The 12,133-nt window shown below is 32.3% G+C and overlaps 1 protein-coding gene and 1 pseudogene across 2 annotated transcripts; one reads left to right on the top strand and one right to left on the bottom strand.

The window, feature by feature from the left end:
- Window positions 1-2,286: 2,286 nt before the first annotated feature.
- Window positions 2,287-3,773, top strand: LOC106389281 (reactive Intermediate Deaminase A, chloroplastic). Of its 2 annotated transcripts, none has more exons than XM_013829486.3 (6): window positions 2,287-2,535; window positions 2,645-2,760; window positions 2,861-2,905; window positions 3,130-3,203; window positions 3,281-3,330; window positions 3,451-3,773. In XM_013829486.3, the coding sequence occupies exons 1-6, from the start codon at window positions 2,373-2,375 to the stop codon at window positions 3,543-3,545; spliced, it is 543 nt and encodes a 180-aa protein (XP_013684940.1). In that variant the 5' UTR covers window positions 2,287-2,372; the 3' UTR covers window positions 3,546-3,773. The 2 variants fall into 2 exon arrangements, with proteins under 2 accessions (XP_013684940.1, XP_013684939.1); XM_013829485.3 differs by having other exon boundaries at window positions 2,301-2,535; window positions 2,636-2,760.
- Window positions 3,774-3,775: 2 nt separating this feature from the next.
- On the bottom strand, window positions 3,776-6,076 carry LOC106389280 (annotated as a pseudogene).
- Window positions 6,077-12,133: the final 6,057 nt, after the last annotated feature.

The following is a 12,133-nucleotide window of genomic DNA, read 5'->3' as shown; positions in this document are numbered from 1 at the left end:
TTGAAGGGTTAATTGGTATTGAGCTTGTAGTGGGACGGTTTTACATCCTAGCTTCCCCCATCACCAGGTTGTTGGTACCATTAATCTGATCTGGCAAATAACAACTTCACATTGCAGTGCACTCATCCCATGCCTTCACATTGATTTTCGAAGCTGCATTAACTTCTCCATTTAATTCTCTTATTCTTTTAACTTTAATATTTTGTGGGCGAGAATGTATTATGTTTTCAGCGCATTTGAACCTTAGTTTTCAAGTGTTTTCGAATATATTCAGATCAAATCGTGTTTAGATGGAATTTTAGGTATAAGAAGTAAGGATCAGAGCAAAATACATGTTTTGGGGCAAGATAGATAGATTCACTTTAGATCGATTGTTCCTTTTTCAACAAAAATCTGCACAATATTCATATTCCTTAATTTGTGGTCTGGCTTCCACTTAGAAACTTACGCATGACAAGTTTTGACGTATATTTTTTTCAGCCAGTGATAGACTACTTTACTTTTGAAATTGAATTTTGATAGCTTGGAAGATTTAAGTAAGATGGTAGGGTCCAAAATGTGCGTGATATGGCCACACCACTACGTGTTCATGCCTACCTTAATTGAATACAATAAGTTATCTGATTTTGGGACTTCATACTCTTATATTATAAATTCTCAAAGACACTTTCTTTTAGTAATGTATTGTTTAACATATCACATAGCTTGAATTGATCCACATTGTTATGTACTTATGTATGAGTACTATTTTGTAATATGACTAAGTGTTTGATGTAACTAGTGTTGTGGTAGCCACCATTGCAGGGGTCATGGAAGGTCACACCAAAGACATCAGATTAAATAAAGGTGGTTTTGGTAGGAGTTGTGGCTGGAGTTATCACCTCGGACCAACTCTTTGGAGTGATCGATGCTACATGGTGATCAACCTTTGTCTAAGGAAATTGTCACTCTATATATGAGGACGTTATAAAATGTCATCATAGTACAAAAATGTAATCATAATCTTATAATCGCATTTCATATGGTTTGCACATAGATTGGGAAGAAAGCTAGAGAAGTATGGCCACACATTTCATATGGTTTTGCATAGATAATTGGTTTCTTAGAATGCAAGCGACTAGCCCCATTTGTAGAGACCATCTTTCATATTACACTTGTACATAGTTCATCTCTATTTTCTAAATGTTCTTCCCACAGAAAGAACTAATGTACAAAAAAAACAAAGGAATTTATCAAATAAAATGTTATGGGGATTGGTAGGGGCTTTAGAGCATCTCCAATGGGAGTCTTTTTTTTTTTTTTTTTTGACATCCAATGGAAATCTTTAAGTGGGAGTTCTTAGGAAAAAAATAATTAAATAATCAGTGGACCGCACCAAAAGCTAAAGATTCAATCTTTAAAATTCTTAAATAAAGACTCTTTCTTAGTGAATCCTTGCACTATTTGCGGGTCCCCACGACATGTGGCGACCCGCGATTGGTTGATATATATTTTTTTTATCTGAAAAAGAAAAAAAAAAAATACTTAAAAAATCAAAATACATTTTTTCTAAAGATTCTTCTTTGGATAACAGCATTGTGGATGCTCTTATAGCCCAGTGGGTCAAATCTCTATAACTTTAAACTTCCAAAATCAAATAATAAAAACTTTGTTTTCTCATGTAATATATGTACCTAACTAAGGGTAAATTTGGAAATGTAGAAAACGTAGGATTAAAAGGAGGAGAGGACGAGACACGAGTATGATTAGAGCTGGAAATTTTAATCATTGCCCGCGGGCCCCGCCCCGTTTGCGGCGGGTGCGGGTCGAACCATTTGAAATTTTTAAATCGCGGGTGCGGATGCGGGTCGAGATTATTTTGAGCGGGGCGGGTGCGGGTCAGCCGAATTTGAATCGCGGGTACCCGCCAACCCGCAAATTAAAAAAAAAACATTTTTGAAAAAAAAAACATTTTTTCGTAAAATATATAAAAAACAATAAATATTTGTATAATTTTAATTATAAATATATTTTTTAATAATATTTTTTAAAAATAATTATTATATAAATAAAAAATAATTATTTTTAATTAAAATAATTATTATATAATTAGAAAATAATCATTTTTAATTAAAATAACTATTTTTAATATAATTAATATTACCCGCGGGTTTTGGCGGGGCGGGTGCGGATATAAAAGTTTTTGTTTGCGGGTTATGCGGATCGAGTTTTTGAATCGAAAAAATGATTCGACCCGCGGCGGGGCGGGGCGGGTCGGGGCGGGTTGACCCGTGAACCCAGCACTAAGTATCATCTGCTTACCTACCTTTCTCTCTCTTAAGACTGGTTGGTCCTTTTGCTTTTGTTGTACCTGCGCCGTAAAATAGGTGGAAATGACTTTGTCAGTCGTCAAATCCATAATAGACTCTCCAAAACTACTCCGCCTCTCCACAGCACCACTTGGCTTCTCTCGTTGCAACCGCTGGTGTGTCTCGCTTCCGAATATGTCTTCAAAATCTATTCCTTTCGCTTCACTCACTATCTCCGCTACTTCTGGTAACCATTCTATCTCATTTTCAATGTCCTGGTCAGAAACTTTTCATTTGATTTCGACTATCGTCAATGCATCTGTTTATTTAGTCTTGTGGGCTCTTAGGAAATGCAGTTAAGAAGGAAGTTGTGGCAACAGAGAAAGCACCAGCTGCTTTGGGACCATACTCTCAGGCTATCAAAGCTAATAATCTTGTTTTCCTCTCTGGTGTTCTTGGGCTTATACCTGAGGTCCTTCCTTATAAGATATGAAGTTTTCAAATTATCACATTGTTGTTTCTTTTTCTATGGGTTCTCTACTAAGTTTGCAATTTATTTTTTGTGTGTATAGACTGGAAAGTTTGTTTCAGACAGCGTTGAGGATCAGACAGAGCAGGTGAATTAGCTTTTCAACTGTCTCTATAAAGATTAGTTTCGCTTCACTTCCATCTCTGTTGTGTTTGGATGATTTAGATTTGTCTTGAATGTTGTGTGACTAATGCCCGTTAAGATAGTACTCCAAATAGCTATTTATGCCTAATTCAACCTGAGTTTAATGGTGTATCCATCTTCTGATGACCAAATGAAATCTTGGAAACTGATTGATTTGGAATATTGAAGGTACTCAAGAACATGGGGGAGATATTGAAAGCTAGTGGTGTTGATTACTCCTCCGTGGTAAAGACAACAATCATGTACGTTTTGCTAAACATTAATCATTTTTCCATTTGAGATTTTGAATCTATAATATCTTTGGTTTCTTTTGTCACAGGCTTGCTGACTTGGGTGACTTCAAGAAAGTGAACGAGATATACGCCAAATGTGAGTTCTCTCATTAAGTGTTCCTACTGTGTTCTAAATTGCATAATTACTGTGTCTATGTATTGGTTTTATAGTTGGAGTGAAACACTCTGAACCCATATTTTTTTTGTTCTGGTGCAGACTTCCCAGCTCCTTCTCCAGCACGATCGACATATCAAGTCGCAGCCTTGCCTCTAAACGCCAAGATCGAGATCGAATGCATTGCAACACTCTAGAACACCATCAAACACGCTATGAAGAGTGGGAAAAGATGTCAAAACAAATAAAACAAACCATGATGGTTTTGGGGCTTTTCTTATCATCCCTAAATCATGAATAAGCCGATGCAGTCTCTATTTGAGCGTCATTTGAAGTTTTGACTTGATATGTATTGAGTACAATATGTTTTTTTAGAAACCTTGATATGCTATTATGAGCAAAGATAGTGTTTGGTAAGAGTTACATATGGTCGACTTGATGGTAAATGGATATATGCCTTTGAGAAAGAAAAAAACACACATTTATTTGAGAAGCAAACACACAGAATCTTCATTATTAGGTGGTTGATATGCAAGCAAAAAGCATGGAGCTCCAAGTTCATTGGCTTAGAGAGAGAATTTAACTAGGGAAAGTACTTGGTTGAAGAAACAGCCTCCATTTCAACTTGAACCATCAACACATCATTCACAAGGAAACCCTTTGATGAATCTCTCAGATCATCAAAAGATATAAACTTACGAAACCCCCAGCTCGGTGCTGCTCTACTGAACCAACTATCCACTGTCATCAAAGTAAGAAAAACATTAGTCATGGCGATGAACACACACACATATACACTATTATATATCATTTGCTTACGTTGGTTTTGGACATTGTTGAGTTTGCTTTGGTTAAGAACCCGAAGTTTGGCCCGAACATAAACCTTCTCATAGGGTCTGAGTGTCTCCTCCCCATTGAGCTTAAGAAACATGGACAAGAACTTTCCCTCTCCCTCGCCTCGACCATTTGGATACACTTGTATATTCCTAATCATCATATGAAATATTTTTTGTTACTCATAAATTCTAATACAAAGCTTTTGTTTTGATTTTAGTGCCAGACTCACCAACTTCTTCCTCCAATAGTAAACACATCTGATGAGTACATATCTTTAAGCAGAGTGGAGAATCCTCGAATCGTCCAGGTGAATGTCGGGTTATAGAACTTCTCAGTGGCAGAGAAGAGTTCTGAATTCTCAGCTATAGAAGGAATGATCACATCAACGCCAAACTCACAGTGATCTCCATCATAGAGGTATCCGTTTTTCGGATCTTTGAAGGTGTCAACAGGGAGGACCTGAGAGAATCCCCACATTGTTTTGAACACGTTGAATCTCCATACAGTAGTATCTGCAGATTACACCAAAGAAAGATGATAGCTATTATAGGTCTGTGTTTTTTTTCCGAACCGGCAGAACCCAACCGAACCAAAATTATCGGTTTTTGGTTTAATTTTGGTTAAAAGTTTGGTTCAATTCGTAGGTTTTTATAAAAAAATTGGTTATCAGTTTGACAATCAGTTAGTTCGGCTTTTTATTTTCTAAAAATTATAACTAAAACATATAAACTCTAACCAAAATTTCAAACTTAACTAACCATCGAACTAAGTAACTGAACTGACCACTGAACCGAAGTAACCGAAAAACCCTTGTTTTAATCAAAAACTATAAATCGAAATTTCGGTAGAATTTTCATTAACCGAACTATCCGATTGCCAAACCGAACCGAATTAACCGAAAAACGAATTAACCTAACAACCCAAACCCGCATGCTTACTTAAGCACATATCATTTATCTTGTATAAGAGGTCAAAGTTTATAGAACCTTGGATGGTGAAGTACTTCCTCTCGTTATTGTTGAAGATGTAGAACCTGAGATCTGCCAAAACCTCTTGATGTGCAGCGACGAGAGTGGAGTTGTCTATGGCCACGTAAAGAGAAAGGTACCCTGAACCACTGTCCTTCTTGTTCCCGTTGGGATATACAACAAGTGTCCTGCATATTAGAAACAAAGTTACACATCCGAAGCTAGAAGAGATCTTAAATAATTTATAAAAAAGATAAAAAGATAGATCAACTATTCCTTACTATAAAAGAAAAAAAAAGATCAACTGGTATAAAAAGATAGATCAATTGTATTAATTAATTAACTGGTTTTGAGTTGAAAGTTCATCTCATTGATACTGTATACCTATTGTTATTTAAAGATTTTATTCAAGAAAATAAAGATCTGATTACCAACACATACCAGTTGTATCCACCATCTGCAAAAGGGCGAGACTCGTATCTCTCTGCGTAGTTTGACTTGAGGAGAGTGTTGAAAGACTCCATCTTCAGAATGTAAGATGATGGAGGACGATCTCTCAGACCTTTCACAGCGTTTGAAGCTGAAACTTTATAATCACGGGATGAGATCTCTTCATATTTGTCTTCGTAGTTCGCTTCTCTCCCAGGTTTGGGTTTGGTCCTGCTCCATTCTCCTCTGTTTTGAGACAGAACACATGTGTGTCAAACAATGTTTAAACTACACAGAGGCTAAAAGATATTAGATGGAAGCAAAAGAGATTGCATACGCTGAAGATTTGTGTTGACGTCATCAGTGTATTGACGTATGAAGGAACGTGCAGACGCAGATGTGATATAGAGACAAAACAAGAGAGAAACAATAGAGATGGTGTTTCCGTAGTGACTCGTCATCTTGCAAGAGCTTTGTGAATAAAGTGAGCAGAGCAGCAACTAGCGAGACTTGTATATATATTGAGAGGGCGATGCTTCAAGATGCACTGGGAAGCTAAAGATAATAAATGACAAGGAGAAATGCTGTTTTTATTCTCTCGTGTTTTGCATGGCGAATTAAAAATTGAAATATTTGTAGCTTTCAAAACCGGCTCTATACCGGACGAGTGGTCAGAAACCCATGTTAATTAAATGTTATAAAATTGGTGGTCAGAAAACCCATGTGGTTTTTCTACTACGTTAACTAGATTTTTTAACCGCGCTACGCGCGGATAAGATATTATATGTATTTCTCAATTCTAAAAAATAATGTATAATATTGTATTATATTATTTAAAGAATATAAAATAAGACTACATAACATAAATATATTTTTTATATTTTCTTTGTGGAAATCATTATGTTGTTTGATTGTTGTACTTAATTCACATATTTGCATAGATATTTGTGATAAATGAATAACTATATTTTTATTATCAGTAAATAATATATATTTATTATATAATATATGAAAAATGGAATTATTTACTTTTAAACAAACTTGTCTCATGTTGGGGACTCGGTTATAGGCATATCATATTCGAATGAAATATTTTTACACTTATCAATCTTCTTAACAATCAAGAAACAAATCTGAATATCAAAACAATATCTCATACGATCTCTTTGTGGAATAACTGCTCTGAAGAAATTGAATTTACGCATCAAAAGGGACTGAAAATGGATGTGCATATGTGTTATCTAAGTCAGCTTTACAAAAAATTATTTATAGTTCATATATCATTTATGTCCATCCTATTTTTTGTCCATCATTTCTTAAACATCTTGAAATAAGTAATGCTAATTAATAATAAACTTTTTGCTCACAAAATAAAAATCAAATTTGTCTAATTATCGCTTAATTTGTCTAACTGATATATGTATTTCTCAATTCTAAAAAAAATAATGTATAATATTGTATTACATTATTTAAAGAATATAAAATATGACTACATAACATAAATATATTTTTTAAATTTTCTTTGTGGAAATCATTATGTTGTTTGATTGTTGTACTTGATTCACATATTTGCATAGATATTTGTGATAGATGAATAACTATATTTTTATTATCAGTAAATAATATATATTGATTATATAATATAAAAAAAATAAAATTATTTACTTTTTAAACAAACTTGTCTCATGTTGGGGACTCGGTTATAGACATATCATATTCGAAGGAGACATTTTTACAGTTATCAATCTTCTTAACATTGAAAAAACAAATCTACATATCAAAACAATATCTCATACGATCTATTTGTGGAATAACTACTCTGAAGAAATTGAATTTAGGCATAAAAAAAACTGGAAATGGATGTGCAGATATGTTATCTAAGTCTGCTTCACAAAGTACTATTCATAGTTCATATATCATTAATGTCCATCCTATTTTTTTGTCCACCATTTCTTAAACATCTTAAAATAACTGATGCTAATTAATAATAAACTTTTTGCTGGAAAAAAATCAAATTTGTCTAATTATCGCTTAAATATTTTATTAATATGGTCTAAGAAGTTTTTAAGTGATATCATAGTTTAATTTATTAGTTTTTTTGTTAATTCTTAGAGGTTTTTGTATTTAAGATTTTTTCCATATTAAGCTTCTATTTCTTTCACAGAATTGATATATATAAAAGAGCCAACTCAGTTTGAGTTTCTATCATAAAAATTACCATCAAATCAGTTTTACTTATTTATTATTTTGTTTTAACGAAAATACACTTTTTAAATAATTCAATTTAAAATAAATTATATATTAATTTGCTGTATTTTAACAATTTCATTGATTTAATTAATTTGCTTTGGTGGATAACTTAAAAAGTTTTCATATGAATCGGGGAAAGCAAGCTTATGTTGTTATATTATATTTATTTTGTGTATATAGAATATATATATATAATGCTAGTGTAATAAAGAAAGAACATTATTTTTTTGTAACTTCAAAAAGATACATTATTACAATTTGAAATGAATCAAAATTGAATAAAATGGTAATTAAATATTTGTAAATCTAAATGTTTAGTTGGATTCTCATGAAAAAAAAATCGATTGGTTAAACAAATGTTTCAAAATTTGTTGTGGTATTGTTTTGTCTATAAATTATAAAATTTATTGAATTAATATATTTAATTATTGCATCCTTAAATAATATTTTATTAAGACATTAGAAAAATATGTTTTGAGTTGTTTTGTCAAATTGTACAAAAATCTATGCTTTTTCATATTTGTAACTTCAAAAAGATACATTATGACAATTTGAAATTAATTAAAATTGAATAAAATGGTAATTAAATATTTGTAAATCTAATTATTTTTTTTATCTTGTTTAGTTGGATTCTCATGAAAAAAAAATCGATAGGTTAAACAAATGTTTCAAAATTTGTTGTGTTATTGTTTTGTCTACAAATTACAAAATTTATTGAATTAATATATTTAATTATTGCACCTTTAAATAATATTTTATTAAGACATTAGAAAAGTATGTTTTGAGTTGTTTTGTCAAAATTTTACAAAAATCTATGCTTTTTCATATTTGTCACGAAAATTTATATGTTAAACTTACTTTTACAAAATTCTTAACTTTGTCACGAAAACAAAAATCTATGCTTTTTCATATTTGTCAACGTTCTCACACTTTCTAAGAATATATTAGCTTAGTCACTTACTTATTTTTTTTTTACAAAACAAAGTATCGGAGTCTTGAAAGTTGAATTCATATTATTGTAAATGTACATAAGAGTTTGTGATTATATACTTAGTGGTTCTTGTATATGTGTCCAAGAAAGTTTCAATGGCTTAGTGGTAACTGTCCTATATATATATCATACTAACCCGGGTTCGATTCTCACCCTCGCATTGTTTTTTTATTTTTTACGAAAAATAAATGAGATGACATGGCAATTTCGGGTTCTCTGATTGGTTGATTTTTTTATCCTATGTGGACACCCTCTTCATGGCTTATATCCCCCTTTTAGTATAGTATAGATGCCATCACCTACTAGATTAATCATTGGGGGGGGGGGGGGGAGAGGGAAATTAATAGGGAAAATTAGAAAAAATAGACATTTCCAACTTTTGTTTGTCTAAATAAGATTTTTGATAGTTTTGATTATTTTGAACATATTTTACCTTTCTGTAATGGAAAAAATAGTAAACTAAGTTTTAAAAATATAAAAAAATATGTAAGCCATTGGAAACATTAATATGACTATTTATATGTTTAAATTTTATTTTTAAAAATAGTGGAATCATGTTTTATTTTATGTTCTAACGCATATATAATATTCATTCTAGCCATCTGCTTAGTCTATAAATCAGATAGTAAGTATTACACACGAATTTATCCTGGGTAGAGAATACAAACAAAATTTTCTTCAATATTCTATCCTACCTAGATTTCGTCGGGTAAAGTTCTAACAAGATATCTTTAGTCTACTTATAGTTTTATTACAACTTCTAACCTCGACTCTGTGAAATACCTTCTTTTTTATATGTGTCATAACCTTTTATGCCTTTTACGTTATCGAATGCGTAAGGAAGAATAAACCTCCCACCCTCTCTTCAGCACTCTGATATACGTACATTACATATTATAGGCAAATCACGAAAAATATGGAAACTTCCATATTTCGATAAATATCTTTCCTAAATCTAAACTAAATCTACCCTAGGGAAAATTGGGAAAAATTGGGGTGGGGGGAGGGGGGGGGGGGTGTGGGTAATTAATAGGAAAAATTAGAAAAAATAGACATTTTCAACTTTTGTTTCTCTAAATAGGATTTTTGATAGTTTTGATCATTTTGGACATGTTTTACCCTTCTGTAATGGAAAAAATAGTAAACTAAGTTTTAAAAATATAAAAAAATATGTAAGCCATTGGAAACATTAGTATGACTATTTATATGTTTAAATTTTATTTTTGAAAATACTGGAATCATGTTTTATTTTATGTTCTAGCACGGATATAATATTCATTCTAGCCGTCTACTTAGTTTAGAAATCAGATAGTAAGTATTACACACGGATTTATCCTGGGTAGAGAATACAAACAAAACTTTCTTCAATATTCTATCCTACCTAGATTTCGTCAAGTAATATTCTAACAAGATATCTTTAGTCTACTTATAGTTTTATTACAACTTCTAACCTCGACTCTGTGAAATACCTTCTTTTCTATATGTGTCATAACCTTTTATGCCTTTTAAATTATCAAATGCGTAAGGAAGAATAAAACTCCCACCCTCTCTTCAGCACTCTGATATACGTACATTACATATTATAGGCAAATCACGAGAAATATGGAAACTTCCATATTTCGATAAATATCTTTCCTAAATCTAAACTAAATCTACCCTAAATCTCTCATATCTAAACTATATCTTTCTCCTCCCATGATCTTTCTCTCCTTCGTTATTTGTCTCTCTCTCTTCTTAATGGACCATATATTTCTACTACATCCTTTGGTTCCCATACAACAAAATACGATATGATTAAAGAAGCAATATTGTTCGCCATTAAGTGGACCCAAAATTTTCCGAAAATATGATCTGCAAAGAGCCTGTCAGCATTGATACTTCGAAGTTGCTGAAGGCTTTGGTACAACATTCTAATGAATTCATAACTACCCTCTGATTCGAATATTAAAGACTTGTAATGTCTAGTGACCCAGTATATGATTATTACAATATCTTATAATGAATTTTAGGCTCATATAAAGAAACCAAACAGACACACCAACAATAATAAAAGACACTGACCCGAAGACTATTCATAGAGCTTATTAAAAGACAAAACAATAAAAAACTATATGTTCTCCATAACCGTATGTGCTCCATAACCATGACCCAATCTGTTCCAATTACAGCAGACTCGTTGAGGTATGAGGAAATCTCATGTGAGTGAGGAAACCGTCTGTTGGGTGCCATACGTATATGCTCTGAATCAATCCACCTTCCATGATCTGAAGTCCAAATATAGACCTCACTTTTTGACAAATTCCCAAAGTCTTGAATAGATGGAGAAGACCATCTAGCTTGATCTTTATAGTCATCTCTGTTAGTAGCACCATGCCCCTCTGTTCTACTAATATCCCTCTTTTTGATCCTTTGTTTTGCCCTTATATAAAGGTCCTGTAAACAAAAACAGAGTCTATATATTCCAAAAACTTCATTCTTTTACTTAGGTTATCAAGAAGTGTTGGTTTAAAAACAGAATCCATGTATTCTAGGGTTTGCAGAATATATATATATATATATATATATCCCTTAAACCATTTGATCCCCAAAAACAATTCCTTAGATCATATTCCAAATCAAATCCTATCATATCTCCCTTTGCACAAGTAAAGAGACACAAACCTTGACAACTTTAACACGAACCATTATTAACCGTATCCCACTTATACTCCCATAATTCAAACCCCTGCAGATAGCATACTGAAGATATTCCCTTAGTGTCTTGGATCTCGTCGTGTATATCCCTTTGAAACAATCGATTGTCAATTCTCCAAGTACCAAAATCTCCCCTCAAGAGATTTAGACTTCTCCTGATATCCATCTCTAAATTGGACCGTTCCCTGAACATCCGTGTGATGAGAAATCCATGTCGAAACCTCCTTAAACCCTTCTCGATCACCAAAACGAGGTTAGAGACGAAGAAAGGATTGACGAAACACCGATGAAGAACAAAGATTATCTCCAAGAACCCTAAATCTCCATGGATGGAGAGAAGAACAACGGCGGCTAAGACAAGATAAAAAAAAGTATTAGACTAACCCAATACCCTTTAACTGTGTTTTTTTTTTTACCTTTTGTTTTTACTTTGTTTTTACTTTTTTAACTAGTTGATGTCCCGCACCTTGTGCGGATTAATATATCTATACATCTAACAACCTTTAATTCTATTTTTTTAATAAAATAATAATAATTAAATTAGATAAAAATTTTAAATTGTTTTAAATTATAAAATTTCAATATTCATATTGGTAATCAATTTATTAAATTTCAT

The sequence above is a fragment of the Brassica napus genome, chromosome C3, assembly GCF_020379485.1.
Source record: "Brassica napus cultivar Da-Ae chromosome C3, Da-Ae, whole genome shotgun sequence".
Classification (NCBI taxonomy): Eukaryota; Viridiplantae; Streptophyta; class Magnoliopsida; order Brassicales; family Brassicaceae; genus Brassica; species Brassica napus.
This window is presented reverse-complemented; position numbering and strand designations above follow the sequence as displayed.